The 24,770-nt window shown below is 40.4% G+C and overlaps 2 protein-coding genes across 3 annotated transcripts; both read left to right on the top strand.

Moving 5' to 3' along the window:
* Window positions 1-1,737: 1,737 nt before the first annotated feature.
* LOC131354239 (zinc finger protein 431-like) lies at window positions 1,738-23,215 on the top strand. The gene is made up of 8 exons (XM_058391634.1): window positions 1,738-1,926; window positions 2,303-2,366; window positions 2,472-2,640; window positions 3,075-3,346; window positions 9,351-9,418; window positions 9,541-9,731; window positions 11,601-12,657; window positions 21,522-23,215. Exons 2-8 carry the CDS (start codon window positions 2,313-2,315, stop codon window positions 22,390-22,392), a joined length of 2,682 nt encoding a protein of 893 aa, XP_058247617.1. The 5' UTR covers window positions 1,738-1,926; window positions 2,303-2,312; the 3' UTR covers window positions 22,393-23,215.
* LOC131354234 (histone-lysine N-methyltransferase PRDM7-like) lies at window positions 12,689-21,217 on the top strand. 2 transcript variants are annotated; one of them, XR_009204722.1, is made up of 6 exons: window positions 12,689-14,351; window positions 14,865-14,928; window positions 15,045-15,195; window positions 16,128-16,399; window positions 17,247-17,961; window positions 18,072-18,545. XR_009204722.1 is itself a non-coding variant. In XM_058391624.1 (6 exons), exons 2-6 carry the CDS (start codon window positions 14,875-14,877, stop codon window positions 20,937-20,939), a joined length of 861 nt encoding a protein of 286 aa, XP_058247607.1. In that variant the 5' UTR covers window positions 12,689-14,351; window positions 14,865-14,874; the 3' UTR covers window positions 20,940-21,217. The 2 variants fall into 2 exon arrangements, 1 of the variants encoding a protein (XP_058247607.1); XM_058391624.1 differs by lacking the exons at window positions 17,247-17,961; window positions 18,072-18,545 and adding exons at window positions 20,404-20,471; window positions 20,624-21,217.
* Window positions 23,216-24,770: the final 1,555 nt, after the last annotated feature.

Genomic DNA, 24,770 nt, shown 5'->3' on the forward strand with positions numbered 1-24,770 from the left:
AGGAGGCAAAGAGGAAGGCCAAAGAGGAGGTATATGGATGTAATAAATGAGGATATGAAGCTAGTGGGTGTAAGTGTTGAGGATGCAGAAGATAGGGATAGGTGGAGAGAGATGATTCACTGTGGCCAACCCTGAAGGGAAAAGCCAAAAGAAGAAGAAGAAACTAGCAACCTGGAAAGAACAAACATCCGAGTAAAGTTAGCACAGAAAATAAAAATTTGTTTTTAATTTCTAGCGTTTCAAGTTTTATTTTTTAAATTGTGTTTTCAATTCTGTGATTCACATGTTTTATTTTTTCTTTTACGAATACGATACTTATGCCGCTAATTGACACCATAGGTGGGGACTAGTCCGGAAAAAGTCGAAAAGTTGAAATCCTATCCAATCACAACTTGTCTCTCTGTGCAGGGCAGAGTTTAGACACACACTTGATCTACCGCAGGAAGTCAGCACGAGTAAGCCCTCATGCCCTCTGGACAACAAAATGTCCACGCGTGGAATAGAAGAGTGAACATCTGAACATATTTCACATTTGATGTCAAGGAAAAAAAGATGCGTTGCGAACCGTGTGGAACAACTTTATCACCGGCAAAAACACAAAAAAACTTGAAGCAACATTTGCAGGCGAGCCATCCACAAAACCATGTGATGATGTGTTTCTTTTAGTTAGAGCAGACAGGATGGCATTTCACTTTCTTTAAAATGTTTTTGAAAATTTCAGCTGTTGATTTAATTGAAGGTGAATACAGATGAATGCAAACATGATGTTTTATGTTATGTATGTTTTTTCTGCACTAATGGCACTGATTACAGTATTCAGTCATATTAAGAATGTCATATGCAGTTTGTTGTGACTCTTATTCAGGGAGAGCAGCTCTACTGTTCAGTGTTTATTATTGTTATTGAGATGCTCTTTTTTTGCCAGGCAAATAAAGAATTCTGTATTTTTAAAAAAAATGTAAAAACTGTCTATTTAACTATATAATTTCATAAGTTTATAGATGTCTCATTTCATCTAGGTGAAATTATAACTTAAGACGTTTAAGGGGGAAACTTTCTGGAAATGAATATTGTGATATTTAGCTGAATATTGTGATATTTAGCTGACTAAAACTAATTGAGATTATTAAATACTTATTATTACTAAATTATGACTAAAATTCTAAAGACTATGACTAAAACTAAAGCGACATTTGCTGTCAAAATTAACACTGGAACAATGGAACTATCGTTAAGTGGATCTGCTCGGTTCCCTAATCAGAAACTGTGGATGTCCCATGAAGTCCAGTCATTAATTAAAGCCAGGAATCAGAATCAGCTTTATTTATAATCAGCCGAATACAATGGGTTTTACATGTACAAGGGATTTGCCTGGGTGTATTGGTACGTGGTATTGTAAAGCAAGGGATAAAAATATAAAAGAAAATCCAAGAAATGTGAAACATTAAATGTATAATAGTGCATTATACAAGTGCACTGCAATATAATCAGTGTTCACTGCAACAAATGCAACAGGTTCTTCTCCTTCTTCTTCAGGTTCTTCTTTTTCTTTGGGTGCACACATTGGACTATTTTCTACAAATACAAATTCCACTGCCACAAGCGCTCAGATGTTTTTGCTCAAAATTACTCTTAATATTCACACTCTTAACTGACCGTCTTCCTCTGACCTGTGGCTAACCTCCAGGACAGACGGTGGCGGTAACGCGCCCAATAGCTGCTTCACCAACCGCCAGGAAACACTGAGGAAAGAAAAAGACGCTGCAGGTTTCTAAGCCTGAAAAAGCTGATCTATTTGCCCGAGCTAATCAGTTCTGCATTAACCTAATTGTGGCAGAGTTTTAGATTTGATCCAATTAGAAATCAAAGCTCATCAGTGTGTCTGTGGTTGAGGATTTAAAACGCCGTCCTGCTTTAAATCCTAAGGTAAGGTAAACAGAAGCGCTGTGTGGCCGAGTCTCAAATAGATCTCCACTGTACTGTTGTAGTGCACTACGTAAGGAATGACATAATAACGAGTGCAGCCTATGTAGTGCACTACTTATCCCACCAGGAGGGATTTTTTTGTCTTATCCGGCCTTGGCGAGGTGTTGTATTGTTTTATTTCTAACCTGTTAATTTGTATGTTTAAAGTATTTGGCTCACTATGATCACGGGGATAAACATACGTGTGGCAACGTCTTTACATTTTTCTCTCATGTCCTGTTTATTTAGATAATAAATGAAGTTAATAATTTATCATTTACACCTATTATTGTAGTAGTAGTAGTAGCAGTAGTAGTGATTGTTGATCTCTTTTCAGAGCTGTTATAATGAGTTCAGCAGGAGACAGTAAGCCTCAGGCTCCCGATCCTGCTTTCTCACAGGTAAAGCTTAAGGATTTGTGTGAGAATACAATGTCTTTTATGGTTTGCTCCCAGTCTGCAGCCTGTCCCCCTTAATCACTTGTAACCTGATTGTTTTAAAATGAGGAGCTGTGTGAGGATGTGAAAAAGGAGACTTCAGGTAGAGGGATGGAGCTCCGAGTGAAGCAAGAGGAGACGCAGGAGCCAAACGTCTACCAGCATGGAGACGATTTCGACAACATACCCGAAGTGATCTCCATTAAAGAAGAAGAAGCTGATAGTGAAGACTACCTCTGTAAGACATCAGAGCTCCTCTGGAGTTCAGTGACACTCTGATTATTCTGCCCTGCATACTATCTAGTGGACTAAATGTCCAGTGGGGTGATGTATAATTGTGGTGTAACCTCTCTGAATGGTGTTGATTATATATTATATTATATTAATTCAGCTGATCAAAAGTAACAGTTTATTAGCCTGTGGACCTGACGGGGACTGGACCACAGATCTGAAATTTTGTAAAGTAATGAGTCAGGAAAGTGCATGCTTATTAAGCTTATTACTGGTGTAAAATGGCCACAAAGACATGATAAAAGCAAGTGTCTATAAGGAACTCTTTTAACATGTAATTTAAGTATATAATTATTGATATGCCTGAGAAATTTGGATTATCTGGGGGATGAAAATCATTCTGGGAATTTTTTTCTTCCATTATGTTTTCTCTCCATCCAGATTGTGAATTTTGCAAATCCCACTTCTTTAACAAGTGTGAGGTCCATGGTCCAGCACTCTTCATCCCTGATACTCCTGTTCCCATGGGGGTCACTGACCGAGCCAGACAAACTCTTCCTCCTGGACTAGAGATCCGGAAGTCCGGTATTCCTGACGCAGATCTGGGAGTGTTTAATAAAGGGGAGACTGTTTCAGTAGGTGCACACTTTGGACCCTACCAAGGAGAGCTGGTAGACAGAGAGGAATCTAAGAGCAGCAGATACTCCTGGGTGGTGAGTTGTTTTTGTTTTTTTTTTAATTAATGTATTCTAAATATTAAAAGGTTTGTTGTTTTGGGTTGAGTTCAGTACATTACTGAAAACACTGGGGTCTAAATCCTATCCTGAGGAAGGAGCTGAAATGTTGATTTAGATTAGGTTTATGTATTCTAACATTACACAGCCTTTGTGCAAAATTAAGTCCCCATCCAGTGATGATAATATTATATAAACAGACCATCCAAACTTCACGTATTTTGAATAACAGCTGGAACAGTATTTCAATATGAGTTGCAGTGGATATCAAAATGTCTACACACACCTATTAAACTGCCATGTTTTAGTGATGTAAAAAAATTTAAACCATAATAAATCATGTCAGACCTTTTCTTTCATTTAATGTGATGGAGTGACTCAACAAATTTTCAGTAAAAAAAAATATATATATTTTAAGAAAAAAAAAAACAGTTATGCATAAGTGTTCACACCCCTTAATTAAGCAATCAGTCTAATTAGCACATCTTGATACAGCAATTCCATTCTTCCTTGCATAAAATGCCCAAGAGCTTTCAAACAGCCTTCTTCAAGTCACTCCACAGGTTTTCTACTGGATATAGGTCTGGGTTTTGACAGGGTCATTTCAAAACCTTGATCTTCTTCTTTAGAAGTCATTCCTTTGGCTTTGTTTTACGAGTGACTGTCATACGGTGACCGAGAAGTGCAAAACAAAATAACAAATACGAAAACACAAGGACAAATCAGACAAAGCGGAAAAGGTAGGTATAGTTTGTGATTGAAATTCTTAACTCTGATTGGACGAGACATTTGTCACTCAGGATATACAGGAAGTAGGATTGTGCATCTAACTTTATTTCTTGTACATGTGTGGAGTTCTCCTTTCACATTAAGCTATTTTTTTTCCGGATGTGCAAGTTTCAATCCTTTAAAGAAAATAACAGACATATATATATATATATATATATATATATATATATATATATATATATATATATATATATATATATATATATATATATATATATATATAATATACATACATACATACATATAGTGCTGTGAAAAGGTTTTTGATTGATGATTTCATTCTATAAGGGGAAAAAAAGCTGTCCAAACCTGCCTGGCCCTATGTTAAAAATGAATTGCCCCCTCCTGTTAATTCATGAAAGAACTGTGATTAACCACATCATTTTAGAAAGCTGAGTTTTAAATTTCATTAGACACACCCAGGCCTGATTACTGCCAGACCTGTTGAATCAAGAAATCACTTAAATAGAACCTGTCTAACAAAGTGAAGCATGCTTAAAGAGCAACACATCATGCCATGATCTAAAGAAATTCAAGAACAGATGAGAAACAAAATAGTTGGCATGTATCAGTCTGGAAAGGATTATAAAGCCATTTCTAAGGCTTTGGGACTCCAGCGAACCACGGTCAGAGCCATTATCCACAAATGGAGAAAACTTGGAACAGTGGTAAACCTTCCCAGGAGTGGCCAGCCTACCAAAATTACTCCAAGAGTGCAATGATGACTCATTATAAAAGATCCAAGAACAACATCCAAAGAATTGCAGGCCTCACTTGCCTCAATTAAGGTCAGTGTTCATGATTCAACAATAAGAAAGAGACTGGGCGAAAACGGCATCCATGGGAGAGTTCCAAGGCAAAAAACATTGCTGACCAAAAAGAACACAAAAGCTCGTCTCACATTTGCCAAGTATTCTGTGGACTGATGGAAGGTGTGTATCCCATTACATCTGGTGTAAAACCAACACAGCATTTCATAAAAAGAACATCATACCAACAGTCCAACATGGTGGTGGTAATGTGATTGTCTGGGGCTGCTTTGCAGCTTCAATTCAATTCAATTCAAGAAGCTTTATTGTCATTTCAACCACATATAGCTGACGCAGTGCATAGTGAAATGAAATAACGTTACTCCAGGACCTGGTGCTACATAAACGTACAACATAAAGTTCAAACAAAAAAAACAACACAGGGCTAGGACAGAAGTTTAGTCCAAGCCACATAAAGTGCAAAGTGTGCAGCTATGTGCAAACAGAGCATAGACAAGACAGTGCAAAAAACAATAAATACAAGAAAGGCAACACAAAAACACAGGAGACTTAGCGCCGACAGTGTGTAATGGAATGTCACTTATGGACCTGGACGACTTGCCATAATTGATTGAACCATGAATTCTGCACTCTATCAGATAATCCTGAAGGAGAATGTCTGGCTGTCAGTCGTGACCTCATGCTCAAGTGCACTTGGGTTATGCAGCAGGACAATGATCCCAAACACACCAGCAAGGCCACCTCTGAATGGCTCAAGAAAAACACAATTAAGGTTTTGGAGTGGCCAAGTCAAAGTCCGGACTTAAATCCGATTGAGATGCTGTGGTCACTACAGTGGACAGATATTCAAAAGCTGTTCTCTTGTATGTGCATGGATTTTGTTGTTATACTTCCATGTAAGCCAATACAGTGGATGCTTGTGTATCATTCCATACAATGCCATCTCTTGGCCAGTCATGGTAAATGCAGTTTTTTCAACTCAAATCCAAGATGGCCAACAAGAAGTCAGAAATGCAGAACATCCCAGGAATATCTTGTAAATCCTTCTATAGAACCCCTGCAGGTAGAAAAAATATGCTCGCATAAAGTCACATCTGAGGATTTCATATATATCAAGTGAGGATGACGTCAGTGGCAGTGATGATGAATGGCTGCCAAAAAAACCAGGAGGAGGATCAGGATTAGCCAATGCTAGCAGTAGTGACAGTGGATCTGAGGACTCTGAAGGAGCTGTGGGTGCTGAGGTTGCTGAAGATGTCGAGGGAGCTGAGGATGTACCACCAGACCGAGGCTCAGGGACAGAAAAGTATCAGAAATGTCTGGAAAACCAAAGACAACCAGTTTGAGGGCAACCTGCCTCATTTTCTAGGGGAGTGGAAGGTGAATCTTGAGGGAACAGAGCCAATAGATTTCTTTATTCATCTATTTCCTGAAGATCTGTTGGATGACATTGTGCACCATACCAACCTGTATGCACTCCAACATGGAAAAGAAAATCTGGCCCTGACAACAGGAGAACTGAAAATTTTCCTGGGAATAAATATGGTCATGTCATACATCAGATATCCTCGATCAAGAATGTACTGGTCATCACAGTCAGGCCTTCATCTTGATTTTATAGCAGATGCTATGCCAGTGAACAGATTTGAGGAGATTCTGAGGTACCTTCACTTTGTTGATAACTATTCACAGGAGCCAGGAAATGCTGACAAGCTGTTCAAAATTAGACCGGTGTTAAATGCACTTGAACAAACCTTCCGTTCAGCAGTCGATCCTGAAGAATTTCAATCTATTGATGAACAGATTATTCCCTTCAAGGGCCAGCTGTCTCTCAAACAGTACATCCCCCAAAAAATAAAACCCTTGGGTGTGAAAGTGTGGGTAAGAGCAGGGACCTCTGGATACATGTACAGATTTGAAGTGTATCAGGGCTTAGCAGGGCGTGGTCAGTTCAGTGAAATGGGAATGGCTGCAGACGTAGTCATGCGTCTCTGCAATGACATACAGCAAAAGAATCACAAGGTGTTTTTTAACAAATTCTTTTGCACCATTCCACTTATTGAGGCATTGCTACAACAGGGTATCTACGCCACTGGAACATGCAGAATCAACAGACTCCAGGGAGCACAACTGAAAATGAAGAGTGAACAGCAACTCAAAACAGAGGGAAGAGGCGCTTGCTCTGTCATCAGCAATGCTGACAATATCACTGTTACACGCTGGTTCGTTAGTTCCAGTTCGACAGTCCCCTTCAGATTTAGCCCAGAGATGGAGCAAGAAAGAAAAAAAAATGTTCAACATCCAAAGGCCATTTTCGGTTCAGCTGTACAATCAGCATATGGCTGGAGTGGATCTCTTGGATCAGTGTGTTGCAATGTATCCCCATAGGCACAAAAACAAGCGGTGGTACATCAGAGTGTTCTTCCACTTCTTGGATGTGACTATTGTGAATGCCTGGCACCTTTACAGAATGTCCAGGTTGGAAAAGAGGGATCTCCTTCATTTCAAGGCATCTGTAGCTTGTGCACTAATAAATGCAGGTTCCATCAAGACACCCACAAGAGGAAGTCCAAGTGGCACGCCACCTCCAGTGAAACGGAGAGCAGTATCCAGGCCACCCCCTGAAATCAGGTTTGGCCCTGGTAAACACTGGCCTCTTCTCACCGAAGAAAAAGATGCCATGATGCTGCATGCACACGAAAAACAAAGTATGTTTGCATGCAGTGTCTTGTGGCTGTGTGCCCTGGATGCTTTGCCAGTTTTCATACAAGATAGATGGGGAATGGAGATGAGAAGAGCGTGATGATGTGAGAGGATGATAGTAAATCAGAGGGGAGATATATATATATATATAATATGTGCCCTGGATGTTATGCCAAATTTCCTTGAAGTAAGACTGAAATAAACTGTTGTAAATGGCAGTAATTCCATGTTGCTTTCTGAGAGAAAGTGTTTGTAGAGCCATGGAAATATTTTTGTCTTTTTTTGTTTTTTTTTAACTAGATTCAACATTTTTGTATTGCTTTAAAAAGTATTAGAATATGTTAAAAGACAAGAATTCATTAGATTAGCAGCAGCAGCATTCAAAGTTTTTTATATCATAGTTTTCACACAATGTTATTTTCTACTATTGGTTTGTTAAATACATATTCCTTTGGTTCAAAGGTCAAATGCATGGTGTCCAGCTGAGTGGACATGTTTCTAACTCTATGGAAAAATAGGTTCATGGAAAAAATAAATAAATAATTTGCTTTGTTTTATCATACCTAGAGAGGAATAAAAACTCTAAGGAAAACAATCTTGACTACGGTTCTCATTATTCATGCATGAATGCAATGTGGCTCTATTAAAATAATTCTGCAAAGAAGAGTGGGCTAAAATTCCTCCACAGCGATGTGAAGGACTCATTGCCAGTTATCCCAAACGCTTGATTGCAGTTGTTGCTGCAAAGGGTGGCACAACCAGTTATTAGATTTAGGGGGCAATTACTTTTTTACATAGTGCCAGGTAGGTTTTTTTCTCTTAATAAATGAAGTCATTTAAAAACTGCATTTTGTATTTACTTGTATTATATTTGTATAATATTAAAAATTTGTCTGATAATCTGAATATTTTAAGTGTGACAAATATGCAAAAAAAAAAACAGGAAGGAGGCAAAAACCTTTTCACAGCACTGTGTATATAAGGAAATGGAATTTATGAGGAAGGACGTTCATATGGCGTGATTTTGGATATACTGATAGCGTATCATGGCATAAAGATTAGTTTGCGATCTCTAAAAACACAGCAGGAATGTTTGGAAGACAAAACTATTCCAGATTAAAGGATGTAAGGAGCGCTATAAGAGCAGAGCTGTGTTCATACACACACCAATCCACTTTCTACTGCTGCAGCCTGCTGGACTTCCTGTACATCCTGAGTGACAGATGTCTCATCCAATCAGAGGTAAGAATTCCATTCGCAAACTATACCTACACCTTTTTCGGTTTGTCTGAATTGTCCTTTGGATTTGTTAATTTGGTTTCGGCCACTGTACTGTCACGCAGTATGACGAACCTTTTCTTTATATTCAGGGCTCTAACAGAATCCTGCAGGTTTTGTGCCACAATAGTTTAGTATTTTAAGCGATTCATGATTCACACTAACTTGACCTGTTAAAGAGAAGAGAAGCCGTCTTATAGGGTAATGGTGCTGCCACCAGAATGCTTCACAGTGGGCATAGTGGTCTTGAGGTGTCAAGAAAATCTTACAGTAACAGATGATCTTTGGGGTTCATCAGAATCACCTCATTGATGACAGGTGGATGAAACAGAGGGTACCAAAGTTAGAAGCACAATTTTAATGAACATTAGAGTGCTTAGACAGAACAAAGAAAAAAAAGTTTAAATTAACAAATAACAATTAAATGTGTCATTTGTTTGCAGATATCCCGAAGTGGTCAGAGTGAGAAATACATTGATGCCAAGAGAGAGATGCATGCTAACTGGATGCGGTGAGCTGGTTGCTGGAAATTTCTTTTTACAGTTCTTTATTTGCTGGAAGTATCTTTTCACCTGTCACTGTTCTCTGTATCTCTGACCTCTGACATTTTCTTCCTTTTGGTCATTTCCTTAGGTATGTGAATTGTGCTCGTAATGAAGGAGAGCAGAATCTCGTGGCATTTAAGTATCGAGGAGGGATTCTGTACCGTTGCTGTCGAACCATTAACCCAGGACAAGAGCTATTGGTGTGGTATAAAGAGGAATATGCCAAAGATCTTGGCCATACGTTTGACAGCCTCTGGAATAAAAAGTGCTCTGCAAATGGTAAAGTCCACTGTAGTGATTTTATAGATAGTTGTTTGTGCTTAAAACAAACTTTATGATTTTGCCAAGTCACTGTCTTCCTGAAATGAATTGATGAAATTAATATACCTGTGTACTTTAAGGTTGCATTGCAAGAGGATGCAGGATGAGACATGACAGTGCCTTTAATAAAAGACTGTGCTTTTTTGGTTTGGGGTCAGAATGACCTCCTCATCCTATCATGGATCTCTTTGATAATTAGGGCCATGGTTGTTTGTTTTGACCAGCCTGGCAGAAATGGGAATAATATTCAACTTGTGTGAGGCACATGCTCACTTCCTTAATGATCCTCATCCATTTCCTCTTCCTTGATTGTGATCCACTGGGCCCACAGTAGGACCTGCTGTACGGTGCTGATGGTTGGATTCAGCCTGGTAATACATCAGCTGGGCCTGGTCCAGTGCATTAGCTTGTTTCTCATTTTTGGCCTTGGTTTGGCGTTCTGTCTACGCCTCCTCCAAAGTGGCATTCTTTTATTCCAGGCAGATGGTAGTGGCCAGTTTTCTGATATCAGACATCCTTCAACTTGGATTTTAGGAGAGATCTGTTCTCCTGATTCCTCATTGTTCACAGCAATTACTGGAGTGCTTACCTTTTTTCTGAGTGACCAGTTAGTGTGACTTGGAAACTTGGCACAAATGCACCACAATAGGGCTTTTTACTGGACTGTCCAATGTGCTCACTGTGGCGCAAAGACTATCATGTTTGAATCTGATGCCACATAAGAGCTACTATAGTACAAATTGCTGAAAATATAATGCTGGCTATGATATACAGGGGTTAGAACACACACACAGAGTGTCCATGCTGACTCCTGTACACCACCGAAAGCATCTGTAATGAGCACATAAGCCTCTGAACTGGACCATGAAGTGGTGGAAGAATGGCCTGGTCTGATGAATTACATTTTTCTTTTTTTCTTTTATATCGTGTGTGTGTGTGTGTGTGTGTGTGTGGTTTTGCTGGGGAAGAGTTGACACCAGGATGCACTATGGGAAGAAGGAAAGTTGGCGGAGACAGTGATCCTCTGGGAAATGTTCAACTGGGAAACCTTGAGTCCTGCCATTCATGTGAATGTGACTGACATGTGTCACCTGCTCTAAGGGAACACTTAAATCATACGCAGGGTCAGCCATGATGCAGCACCCCAGGAGCAGGGAGGGTAAAGAGCCTTGCTGGGGCCCAGCAGTGGCAGAATAGTAGTGCTGGGGCTTGAACCCCAATTTTCCATGCAACAACTCAGAGCCTTAACCACGGGAGCTACCACTGCCCCAAACAGTGGACCTATGAATTCTGACAAATGCCAGTTAGGCTGCACAGTGCTGGACTATGAGCACAGGTCTCACAAGAGGATGTCAGACCCTCATGGAGTCCAACAGTTTAGTCAGAACATGACACTAATAGCCTGCTGGAGGTCATTTTGTAGGGCTCTTGCAGTTCTCCTCCAGTTCCTCCTTGCTCAAAGGAGCAGATTCTGTTCCTGCTGCAGGGTTTTAGCCCTTCTACGGCCCTGTCCAGCTCTCCTTGTGCATCGGCTTGTCTCCCGGTATCTCCTCATTGCAGTGCTGGGAGACACACCAAACCTCCTTGTGATGGTACATATGGATGTGCTGGAATACCTGTGTAACCTGATTGTGTTGCTGTACTACCTCCAAATAGAGACAAGGCCCTTAACAAAACACAAAACTAGTGATAAATCAGTTGAGTGCTTCTTGTGCTTATTGTTAATGTTGTTAATTGGGCTTATTTAGTGCTTGTTTACTCACTGATAGTTATATTTTTATTCTTTGTTCCTAAAAATTTTTCATTTTTTTTCTTTCTCTGCTCTAGAAGTAAACAAAGCTGCATTTCAACTTTTCTCCTGCTCGTTTTGTCCGCTTTATTATACGTCTCAAATTTACCTCAACGAACACATCCAGAGCTACCACTACGAGGAGGATTTGAAACAGCGGCAATCCAGAGAGAGTCAGATGCCCATGAACAGCTCCAGTAATCAGCAAGCATCTATTGCTCTTAGTAACGGCCCTTTGCAAAAAGAAATGCAGAAGAAAATAAACCTTTGCTCAGATAGTGGTAACGGTATTACTCATCAGAGTGCTCCCAAAACATATCAGTGCAGTCAAACTGGAGAGATGCTGTATCACTGCTTACAGTGCGGCAAGAGTTTTAATAAAAAGAGCAATCTCCGTAAACACCAGCGCATTCACACAGGTGAGAAGCCGTATCACTGCTCGCAATGTGAAAAGAGTTTTATTCAGAAAAGTGACCTCCGACAACACCAGCGCATTCACACCGGAGAGAAGCCGTATCACTGCACGCAGTGTGGGAAGAGTTTTACTCATCAGAGCCATCTCCAGCTACACCAACGCATTCACACGGGAGAGAAACCGTATCACTGCTCAGAGTGCGGAAAGCGTTTCAACCAGAAGAGTAATCTCCATGTCCATCAGCGCATTCACACAGGGGAGAAGCCGTACCACTGCTCGCACTGTGGGAAGAGTTTTACTCTACAGAGTCATCTTCATGTCCATCAGCGCATTCACACCGGAGAGAAGCCGTATCACTGCTCCGAGTGCGGGAAGAGCTTCACTCATCAGAGTCACCTCCAACGCCATCTACGCACTCACACCGGAGAGAAGCCGTATCGGTGCTCGCAGTGTGAGAAGAGCTTTAATCATCAGAGTCATCTCCAACGACATCAGCGCACACATACAGGAGAGAAACCGTATCACTGTTTACAATGTGGGAAGAACTTCTCTCAGCAGAGTACTCTCCAGCTACACCAGCGCATTCACACCGGAGAGAAGCCATACCACTGCTCACAGTGTGGGAAGAGGTTTACTTATTCACTTACGTTCAAGACCCACAAGTGCACCAGTGCAGAGACGTTACATTATTTGAACTATTTATCCAATTAAATTTGATTTATCATTCCTTTATAATCTGTGTAAACATTTTTGTATTTTGAATTGCCGTGGAAGACAAAGCATTGATTCTTATTCCTGTTTTAATGTTCACCCTTGACTTTAAAAAGCCTTAACAAAAAATTCTGCAGAGAAAACTTAAGTGCAATATGATTGTCGCTATAGTTAACAGTGCAGCGTGACCCTGCAAGCTACAGTGTGTCAGGTGAGGGTTAATTTTTGGTGTAAGCCGTGATTTCCAGTGCCGAGTGATGAACTCTATTAACTTGATGTAAATGAGGTACCTCACATAAAAAAAAAAAAAAAATCATTTGATTGACCCATATGATTCCTCTGACCACTTGTACAGCATGCGTGGTACTTCTTTTATTCATGTAAATGTTTTCATCTTATCCTGTCATATGTGACTTCTCATTAAATGAGTATAAAGAGTTTTTAAGAAAAGAAGCTTCAAGCCTGGAAGGAAGCCACAGAAATCATCAGTGACTCTGGAGAGTGTTTTCTGGTTGCTAGTACATTTAACTCTAGGCTTATAGCTAATACAAAGCTTAGGACGTATCATGTAAATCAAACAACTTATTTTCATATGGCTTTAATGTGTTATTTCATTTGTGTTTAACTCGTTAGCAGATGGATATGAAGGCATGTCATGGTGTACTGGTAGCAAGTACAGTTAGCTTGCAGTGCTAACCAAGTTCATAATGAAGCCTGGAATTTAGTGTAGAACAAATAACCAGTTTTTACATGATTATGACTTTGAGTACAAATATATCACATTCTGTAGGAAATATAGTGCTGAAAGATTCGTTTTAGCTACTGCTAGGACAGTGGAAACTGCACTAACAATCAGTTCACCAAGATGGTATGATCGTTTCTCAGTCAGTTCATCATGTCAGCTGTATGCTGCCAAAACTGGTAGGTACACAACTGTAGGTGTGTCTGAATCCCAAATATGAGGAGAAAGTATAAAAAAAATATATTTATTCAAGTAAAAGAAAGTTTCAAACTGTGTTTTGGTATCTTTCATGTCGTTTGCTAACATAGAAACCTAGGGCAGGTCTTGATGATGGTGATGTGACTGTGTGTTTACTGTGCAAAGTCAAAACTGTGCTGGATTTAACTTACACAATTCCATTAAATTTTACTGAACTGTGCGCTTTTCTCTTGGACCAAATGCATGGCATCTCAATATGATAGATGAAAAATCAAAGGAGTGGAATTATTTAGATTTCTAATTCAAGGCTTGAGCGAGAGACTAGCTTTCTATTTTCTTTAGCAAACAGGTTTTTGTCATGAAATAGCTCATGTAGACTAACAAAGCGAACAAATTTAGCTTTTTTCCCCTCTATCTGGTGGATGGGCTTGTGGTCACTGTTAAGGACACTATTAATCCAAACTGTAACTCTCCTCCAGTCCGGATGGTGGCGATAACGCGCCCATTAGCTGCTTCTACAACCGCAAAGAAACACCGAGGAACAAAAAGATGCTGCAGGTTTCTAGTCTGACCAGCTGAGCTAATCATGTACGAATAAAATAATTTCTCACAGACTTTTACAGAGTTACAGTTAGATTGGATCCATTTAGAAATAAATAAAAGCTCGTTATGTCTGTGTCTGAGGAGTAAACCTCCGATTTGCTTAAAAAAACCCTGACTGAGGTAAGATGAATAGACGCCGTGTGGCCGAATTCCATATCGATGTCTCCTTCACTGTGTAGGTGTGCTACATAGGGAACGAAACAATGATGTCTACACTCTATATAGTGCACTATTTATCCAAGGAGGAGAGATTTGTAATTCGGAATGAGCGATGTCTTTAGGTGAAATTGGTCTGCGTTTAAAGTATTTAAATACCCTTAACTTGTTCCAAGACGCTTTGCAAAAAGCTTACACTAATCAAGGTCAAACAATATGTATAAGCATGCTAATATTTTGAGTTTCATCGATATGATATTTTGTATGATATTTCATACAAATATTTCAGATATTGTAGTCAGTGTAGTAGTAGTAGCCCTGTGATGGACTGGCCACCTGTCCAGGATGTACCCCTGCCTTTCGCCCAATGTGTGCTGGGATAAGCTCCAGCAGATCCCCGTGACCCTAATTAGGAATAAAGCGGGTATAGACGATGGATGGATGTAGTAGTAGTAGTGATTGTTGATGTTTTTTCAGAGCTGTTATAATGAGTTCAGAAGGAGACAGAAAGCCTCAGACTCCTGATCCTGCTTTCTCACAGGTAAAGCTTAAAGACGTCTCTCAGGATTTGTGTGAGGATACAATAACATGATGATGAAGTTTGAGGTTTTTATTTTACTATACTGATGAATAAGTGTTATATATGTGAAAACTAAGACTTCAGATGGAGGGACGTCAGGAGAGATAGAGGTCTGTGTGAAGAAAGAGGAGACGCTGGACCTGAACATCTACAACCATGGAGACAATCACAGACACAGACCTGAAGTCACCGTTAAAGAGGAAGAAGCTGACCATGAAGACTATCTCTGTAAGACATCAGGCCTTTCTTGATTATATGTTAGTGCTTAATGTCCTGTGTATTTTTTTTCTCTCTAGGATTTTCTTGTTAACTGGGTCGATGTCCCTGAGAAATCTGAAACTTTTTTTTTTTGTTTTTGAGAAAAATCATTTACAACCTACAGTCACGGGACACAGAAAATACACCATCTGTGTTTAATTTATTAAGTTTCAAATAAAAAGTGTGTGTTCCTCACCAACTTCTACAATCAAATATCCTCAGGTGACAAAAAAAAGAAGAAACAAAAAAACCCAAAGAATTTCAATGTGTAGTCTTTTTCCCCCCAAAACAATCTAAACCAAAATTGAGAAAGCAGGTAAGGGAAAAGTAAGTACACTCTGTAATTCACATATAAAACCACCTTTAGTAATAACGTGAGGTAAACTCAAATTGTATTATGATGAATTTCATATCATTTGGAAGTCTTATAACCCTTCACACACTGCCGAGCAGCAACGATTTTTTTCACTGAGCTTGTGGCTGATGTCCTTTTCCTCTCTTTGTGATGTAGATATTTTATCTCATTTATACACCTGAGCAACTGAGGGTTTAAGGGCCTTGCTTAGGGGTCCAGCAGTGGCAGCTTGGTGGTTCTGGGATTCAAACTGACAACCTTCTAATCAGTAGTCCAACACCTTAAATACTAAGCTACCATATCCACTTAATTTTTCCCACCTAGTTTCTGAATGTTGGTCCTCTTTTTAGGAAAAAATTCTAACATTTTATTTAAAACAGTTTTTTTTTGTTGTCTCCCGAGGTTATGTGTTTGTTTCTAAAAGTCAGTGTAAAAGGAGGGTGAATTTTCTTTCTTTGAATATATACTTACTCGCTTAAAACACTACAAAGTTGTGTTTACTGCAGTTTACTAATTTATTTTGGCATCACATTTTCTCTCCATCCAGATTGTGAATTTTGCGAATCCCACTTCTTCAACAAGTGTGAGGTCCATGGTCCAGCACTCTTCATCCCTGATACTCCTGTTCCCATGGGGGTCACTGACCGAGCCAGACAAACTCTTCCTCCTGGACTAGAGATCCGGAAGTCCGGTATTCCTGACGCAGATCTGGGAGTGTTTAATAAAGGGGAGACTGTACCAGTAGGTGCACACTTTGGACCTTACCAGGGAGTGCTGGTAGACAGAGAGGAAGCTATGAACAGCAGATATTCCTGGGTGGTGAGTTATTCTTATAAATATTAAGACATGTCCTCTGGATTTTTAGCATATTTTTGCTTGACTCACTTACTCTACAGTTCATAAACTAACCTGTAGATAGTTTAACTACTGTAGATTTTTGCACAGTAAATACTAAATTTTGAATACCTCACACTTGTACTAATGACCAAATAGCTGTACTTTATATTGTGCAATTTCAAAAACTGAGGGCATGAAGCATTTATTATTGCCACACATACATTACAGCAGAGTGGAGTTGGGGTAGGAGCGCAGGGGGCAGCTATGAGACAGAACCCCCTAGAGCAGAGAGGGTTAAAAGAGAAGTTCAGTTCCAGAACATCTACAGATAATTTCCTCACCCCCTCATCATCCAAGATGTTCATGTCTTTCTTTCTTCAGTCGTAAAGAAATGATGTTTTTTGAGGAAAACATTTCAGGACTTTTCTCCATATAGTGGACTTTAACGGTGCCCACGAGTTTGACCTTCCAAAATGCAGTTTAAATGCAGCTTTAAAGAGCTCTAAACAATCCCACCCGAGGAAGAATGAGCTTATGTAGCCAAACCATCTGTAATTTGTTTAGAAAAATAATTGTATACTTTTTAACCACAAAAGCTCATCTAGCGCTAGCTCTGGGATGCACATCCACGACGCTGCGTATTACATGATCATGTCAGAAGGTGTGACTAACACACACACACAGTCAAACACAGTTCAAAGCATTGGGCATTGCATTTCATTGGACCGCTAGACAAAACAAAAGCTATGAAACAAGATAACAATAAACATTGGCATTTCACATTTCACTCTGAGACAGCAAAATGAAAAGGACCTACACTGCATTACAGGCACTTGACCTCATTTTTGACCCTGTGGTGGAGGAGAGAGATGAGGCAGAACCTGCAGAAGAGGAGGAGGAAGTGTCAGAGAAAGAAAATATCACTGAAAATGATGAAGATTTTGTTCCAACTGACGAGGAGGAATCAAGTGCTGAAGAGGAGCCTCCGGAAATGTTTTCCAATCCAAAGATGGAAATATTCTCTGGTCCTCCATTCCTCCAAGCGACCTACGCAGTATATTGCGGGCAGAGCGGGAGAGGTCCCGTTCAGAGGTCGATGTGGATTCAAACAATATATTGCCAAGTAAACCTGGCAAGTATGGAATCAAAATCTGGGTAGTCTGCGATGCCCAGACTAGCTATGTCTGGAACATGCAGGTGTACACCGGCAAACCTGCAGATGGCCAGCCAGAGAAGAATCAGGGCCAGCGTGTGGTTTTCGAGGTAACAGAGGGTCTTCGGGGAAACATCATCACTTATGAGCTGCTCAGGAGGAAGCTGGCCATGGTGGGAACCGTGAGAATAGATGGGGCCAAATTCGCCTCCCAGTTTGTGTTTACTGACACGCGTGCTCTTGTCTCCTACTGCCCCAAAAAGAGAAGGAATGTGCTTCTCATGAGCACTCAGGATACTGCAGTTATACAGATACTGCCACAGAGGACTAAAAGCCCCAGATCATCCTCGACTACAACAAGAACAAGGGGGGAGTCGACAACCTCAACAAGGTATTGCACCTTTTCATATAATATTTATTTATTCAGGTCAATGCATTGCATTATTGTGTAAGAATATAAATTAATTTTGACTGATTTGTTGTTTGTTACTTTTGTTGCAGGTCACCAGTGTTTATAGTTGTAAACGAATGACAGCCTGTTTGCCCTTGACGGTGTTTTACAACATGCTTGATGTGCATACAACTCCTTTGTGCTGTGGAGAGAGATGGACCCAAGCTGGAATCAAGGGAAAGTGCCACAACAGGAGGCTGTTTCTTGAGGAACTTGGAAGCGAACTTGTGACACCTCTCCTAAGAGGACACCAGGTTCTTCCCCGCACGCTAGTCTCTGCTAGCTTGGTCATGGAAGTCCAGCTGGGTGCATCAACCTCTTCAGCTACCCCCCTCCACCCAGCTGCTCCTCCTCAACCATCACCCAAAAGGAGGAGGTGCCAATCCTTCACAAATGACATCAAAACCAGCACCAGGTGCCAAAAAGTCGATGCACATATTTGCAAAACCCACAGCATTGTAACCTGCCGCTCATGCAAATGAAGACACGCACACGCAGTTTCTGTTAATTGTATTTTTATAAAAAAGTTCAAAATTGTTCTGAAATAAAATACATGTTGTGTTTTACAAATCATATTTGTTTGCTCTTTCTCATTTATGAATACAGTTGCATCAGTCAGCTTTGACCTGGAGATATGCTGGCTAATGTTTGACATATACCAGGTTATCCAAAATAATATTTAATAATTTCTGCTTATTTTACTCAAAAACATGGCATCATTTCATGTAAATGAGGTTTATTGTTCATAAATTAAGTATAATAAAAAGAAGAAGAACCATAAGAGGTGTAAAAGAAGGTTTATTTACATGAAATTATGCCATGTGTTTGAGTGGTGTGTGTGGCCCCATGTTGGTATGGGGCATGTAGGCATATTACAGGTATAAAATGTTCACAAATGTGTAGCTGATCACACAGAATGATGTGATCATTTTAAACTTTATGCTTTACAAGCAGTCAAAACAGACTGGGCCAATTTGTCCCAGGAGGACAACGTGTGACTATTTGCTGCCATTAAAAAAAATGAAATGGTTTCAAAACAATATCCTGAATAAACATTGACATATACCAGTCTGTGATATTCCATCTATTATGTGCCTCTGATCATTACCATAGTGAAAATAATTCAGAATTGCTGCTTTTTTTTACTCAAAAATGAGGTATATTTTTATATAAATGAGGTTTATCATACCAAATATTACAAAAAATAAGTGGAAAATATGTTAATGTGTTGGAAACAAATTGACTAAAAAGGTGAAACAAAAAAAATGGTGATCATATATACCTCGTTCTTTATAAGCAGTCAAAAATGACCAGGTCAAATTTGACCCAGGAGAACAAAAGGTGCATAGTAAATGAGAAGCCAATGGTCCGTTCGTGTGTGTACCCTGGATGTAGAAATCATTTTAAACCTAAAAGATTACATCCGCTTGGAAATAAGTAATAAATAAAAAAATAAATGACTGCTCACAAATTTCCTTTAAAAAATCCTGAGAGATTGAAGCTGTGGTTGCTCGCTCTGCACCTGGATATCAACACACCCATACATTCTCCTCCTACCTTTTTGTTAGTAAAGAGCATGTGACTTATTCGCACTTCCTTGGTCTTTGCACGTTCGCTTTGTAAACAAAGCGAACGTCTGTAGTTCTGGGTCTGTAGTTCTGCCTTTGTCTCATGTGACCTTCTGACGTGATTACGTAGTACGCAGTGTTGTGGTAGTATAGAACTTGTTATTTTTTTAAGAAAATGACCAATCGTTTCACTGAAACCCCAATCCAACCCAGAGCCTTGAAACACCACTGCCCAAGAACCAGGGGCAGCTAATGTTAAGGGGCTAGCAGGACGAAGCACCCTCGTATTTCAAGAAGAAAAACAAACAAACAAACAAAAAAACATTTTTGGCATCCACATCAGATTATTAATGAATTAATGTATTTATTTATTATTATTATATAACATTTTCACGAAAAAGGGATGCTGTGAAAAAAGCTGTGCAGCCTTTGAGTCATGTCAGGTGTAATAAACACAAACAAAGTGGGTTATCTACTGTATCATGGACCAAGACCATCTTGTATTGTTTGAGTCCAGCTTCTAGATTGGACTATTCTATGGATTTGCTCCAGTGCATCGTCCTTATCTCCTGATGCAGTACAATCCAGCTCTAAAGTGATGCAGGTCAACACTTAAATTAAGGTCCACTCATCTGAGCTGGTGGCTAATATTTTTCTTTACATCTGCCCCAAACCTGAAGCTGTATTCCAGAAGATAGTGGCATCGCTATGAGAACAGACAGACTTTTTTATTTATAGGTTATAATGAGGCAGAAGTGCTTAGACTGATCACAGAACAATTTGCATGAATTAACCTGTATTTTATTTTTTGCAGATATACAGGAGCGGGCAGTGTGAGGAATACATAGATGCCAAGAGAGAAGTGTGTGCTAACTGGATGAGGTGAGGACAGTCCTTGCTGTTGGCTCTTTATTCTTACAGTTTCTTATTTGTTGAAGAGATTTATCAAAATCCTATCACTGAATTCTCCCACTGTTTTCTATAACTTTATTTTTTTAACTTCAATTACACTCCAATTTGCCTGATTCTCTTAGGTATGTGAATTGCGCTCGTGATGAGGAAGAGCAGAATCTTGTGGCTATTAAATATCGAGGAGGGATTCTGTACCGCTCTTGTCGACCCATCAACTCCGAACAGGAGCTCTTGGTGTGGTACAATGAGGATCATGCGAAAGATCTCAGCCGTACATGTGACTACCGCAGGAACAAAAAGTGCTCCACAAATGGTAACAATAACCCTAGTGCTATTATTTTTAAGATTTACCACCACATTAAGGATATCTGTTCCTTTTTCTTTTGGACTCTCAGCTGTGAATTGCTAGCTAGAATTGCTGCATTCTTAGATTGGTAGCTTAGCTTGCAGTGTCTAAAATACTCTAGATTTGCTATCTTTAAGTGTCTTGCTCCAGTTCATGCATGGAGCTGTTGGAGCTACAGAACTGGAGCATCTGTCTCTTTTCCTTGTCTCCACTCCCACTGCACCCCTAGGAACTGAATTTCTTGTGCTGCTAATTTAGCTGCACTGTTACAAATGGGAGTGGAGTGGTGCTAATAATAATCTATAATAATAATAAATAACTAATAATAATCTATCTTGTAGTCCTCAAATAATTTTAGTATTCCTTTACATTGTGAGAGTTCCTAACAATAGTTTTATACTTTTGTTGCATTTCTAATATTTTTTTTTTTTCACTGCTCCAAAAGAAAACAACAGTCCGTTGCAAGGCTTCTCCTGCTCCTTGTGTTCATTTTCCTATACGGCTCAAACTGACTTCAATGAACATGTCCAGAACTTCCACTGCAAGGAGTATGTGAGACAGCAGAAATCAGGAGAGATTAAATATGAGATTCAGGTGCCCACAAGCAGCACCAGTGATGAGCAAATTTCATCTGATGCTCTTAATTCTAACAACTCTCGGAAAGAAATGCAGAGGGAAATTTACCACTGCTCAGAGTGTAGAAGGAGCTTCACGAATCAGAGTGCTCTCAAAGTACATCAGTGCAGTCACACAGGAGAGAAGCCTTATCGCTGCTTACAGTGTGGGAAGGGCTTTAATCAAAAATGTACTCTCCGAAAACACCAGCGCATTCACACAGGAGAAAAGCCGTATCGCTGCTTACAGTGTGGGAAGAGTTTTATTCAAAAGAGTGATCTCCAGCAACACCAGCGAACTCATACTGGAGAGAAGCCGTATCACTGCACACAGTGTGGGAAGAGCTTTAATCATCATAGTCATCTCCAACTACACCATCGCATTCACACAGGAGAGAAACCGTATCAGTGCTCAGAGTGTGGAAAGCGTTTTACCCAAAAGAGTAATCTCCAAGTCCATCAGCGTGTTCACACAGGGGAAAAGCCGTTTCACTGCTCACAGTGTGGGAAGAGTTTTACTCTACAAAGTAATCTCCAACTCCATCAGCGCATTCACACCGGAGAGAAGCCGCATCACTGCTCAGAGTGCGGGAAGAGCTTCACTCATCAAAGTACTTTTCAACGACACCAGCGCATTCACACAGGAGAAAAACCCTATTACTGTCCAGAGTGCGAGAAGTGTTTTAATCATCAGAGTCATCTTCAGCGACATCAGCGAATTCACACAGGAGAGAAACCGTATCACTGTTCACAATGTGGGAAGAGTTTCTCTCAACAGAGTAGCCTTCATGTCCACCAGCGTGTTCACACAGGAGAAAAGCCGTATCAGTGCTCACAATGCGGGAAGAGTTTTGCCTATTCACTTACATTCAAGACCCACAAGTGCACTAATACAGAGCCATTACCTTATATGAATTATTTGTCAAATTAAATATGATTAAATGATCTTGAAAAAATTAAAGAACACTCTTTTCTTTAAAACAATTTTCATAGACTATTTTTCTGCATTTTATTTATTTAGACATTCGGTGCATTGTTATTTGAATTATTCTAATAATTTAACATTTGCTTGTTGCCTTAAATAGTCATAAAATAAAGTCCTGAAATATCGTAGAGATGGTTTGAAAGCACCATTATCACTGCACTATAGTGCAGCACAAGGCTAATGTAACACCCTGATAGGAATATTCTTCCCCTAAACTGAAAATACATGTGAACTCAGCAGAAAAAGTCTGTGATTGGAAAGGGGAATTCTTCCAGCTGGCTGTTTCAGACCAATCAGAACTGCTGAAAACATGGTACCCTCTAAGATCATCTGGCAGCATGGAAACTCCTGCCACAGATATCTTTGTGGGTTCTAGATACAAAAAGGGTACAAAAACCTTTTTTCCTCCTTCCTCCTCATTTCAAAGGTGTGCTGCCCAAGGTGGTGCGCAAGGAACAAATCACATTCCTCCAGTAGAAACTTTCCTCTCTCCCAAACAAAGGGTTCTGGCTCAAGACCTGGGCTTTTCACCCCTACAATCACGTATCCAGGGCTCTAAGAGCTACATGCCACAGACTTCGTATTCTTCAGTTATGAAAAACTTGTATGAAAAACTAGTTATGACTTCCATGTTGCTCTAAACAGACACCACCACGATAGACTCATATCAGTTACCAAGGCATTCACATCTCCTTTTCAGGCTGCCACAGCAGATCCTGCTTTGGGCAGAGACCAAATTGCTCTCTCTGAGAGCAGTTTACATTCTGGGACATGCAAACCAGGAAGCAAACTTCCTAGTGAGGCAGGGGCTGAGACCTAGGGAGTGGTGCCTCCATCCTCAGGTGGTTGAAGCCATATTGCAGAGGTATGGCAGGGTGGAAGTGGATCTGTTCGCTTCTGAGGTCAACCCACTGTACCTAATGGTTTGCCCTCACACCTCCAGCTCCTCTTTGGATGGATGCCATGGTGCAGACATAGCTGAGGCTCCGTCTGTACACCTTTCCCCCAATAGCTCTGCTCCTAGGAGTCCTAGCCAGGGTATGCTGGGACTGCGTCCACCTATTGCAAGTGGCTCCGTACGGGCCTGCCCATGATTGGTTCTTAAATCTAATACTTCGGAGATTCCTGTCTGGAGGGATCTTCTGTCACAGGTGAAGGGTGCCATTATTCACCCCCAGCCAGAAATTTGGAACCTTTGGGTCTGGCTCATAAATTCCATTCTCTCAACCAAAGTAGTGGAGACTATATTAGGTTCTAGTGTTCCCTCAACTAGGAAATGATATGCTCTGAAATCTAGGCTCTTCCCATCATCATGTGATCAGTGCCATGTGGACCCAGTCAACTGCCCCAACGGTTCAGTGCTGGTGTTTCATCAGAAGTGCCTCTCATCAGGATTAACCCTGCTGCCCTTAAAGTATGTAAATTTCGGCTATTTTTCCTAACCACACGCCTATTCCTGGGACCTCCATGAGGAGAAACCCTTTGGTCTCTTGGTTTATGTGCGATGCCAGGTAGCTGAGGCCTTTTTGCGAAAATCAAATCCCCTCCTGGGACCTCTCTGTTGTCCAGGAGGGCTTATCAGAGGCCCCTTTGGAGCCCTTGAAGTCAGTCAGAGAGGTTTCTGACCCTAATGAAGGCCTTTCTATTGGACTTGACTTCCCTTAAAATAGTGGGTATCTGCAGGCCATTTCAGTAGCTTCCTCCTGCCTGGACTTCGCTTCTAGAATGGTCAAAGTCATTTTCGACCCAAGACTGGGTTACATCCCCAAGGTTCGATCTATGACCAGCCAGCCGGTAATTATACATGTCTTCTTCCCTATGCCTCACAAATCTTTGGAGCAAAAAAAAAGGCTGCACCTACTGTGCCCAGCACTTAGGGCCTATATCTACTGCTTAGGACAGTGGTGTGGGTCCTTTCAACTCCTCATCTGCTATGGCAGCTGTAACAGGAGTAAGTCTGTCTCCAAGCAGCGACGCTCTCACTGGATTTGATTCTATCACCCGGTCTTATAAGGTGTGTCAGGTGACTTTAGCTCTAGGTATCAAGACCCACTTCACCAGGAGTATGGCATCATCCAGTGCTCTAGCCAGGGGTGTTCAGAACCTGAGATGTTCCTGTCATACCTTTGTGTCCTCTATGCAACAGTATAAGCTAATGCAGTATTGGATTAAAATGTTCAGATTTACACAAGATTAAACACAACACTCCAACTCTATCCACTGCTCACTTATAGGCCCTTGTTCTTTTTGTAAACATTGTGACTTTTTTTGTGGGCAGGGCTTAGATGGAGCCGCTTTTCAATTGGTAGTTATCAAGATTTGTT

The sequence above is a fragment of the Hemibagrus wyckioides genome, linkage group LG06 (assembly GCF_019097595.1).
Source record: "Hemibagrus wyckioides isolate EC202008001 linkage group LG06, SWU_Hwy_1.0, whole genome shotgun sequence".
Classification (NCBI taxonomy): domain Eukaryota; kingdom Metazoa; phylum Chordata; class Actinopteri; order Siluriformes; family Bagridae; genus Hemibagrus; species Hemibagrus wyckioides.

Bases quoted from the DNA above. Each gene is read 5' to 3' on its own strand.
- LOC131354239 (XM_058391634.1), top strand. From the start codon at position 2,313: ATGAGTTCAGCAGGAGACAGTAAGCCTCAGGCTCCCGATCCTGCTTTC. The intron at 2,641-3,074 runs GTAAGACATCAG...CTCTCCATCCAG, and splicing joins TGATAGTGAAGACTACCTCT to ATTGTGAATTTTGCAAATCC. The intron at 9,419-9,540 runs GTGAGCTGGTTG...TCATTTCCTTAG, and splicing joins ATGCATGCTAACTGGATGCG to GTATGTGAATTGTGCTCGTA.
- LOC131354234 (XM_058391624.1), top strand. From the start codon at position 14,875: ATGAGTTCAGAAGGAGACAGAAAGCCTCAGACTCCTGATCCTGCTTTC. The intron at 14,929-15,044 runs GTAAAGCTTAAA...GTGAAAACTAAG, and splicing joins CTGATCCTGCTTTCTCACAG to ACTTCAGATGGAGGGACGTC. The intron at 15,196-16,127 runs GTAAGACATCAG...CTCTCCATCCAG, and splicing joins TGACCATGAAGACTATCTCT to ATTGTGAATTTTGCGAATCC.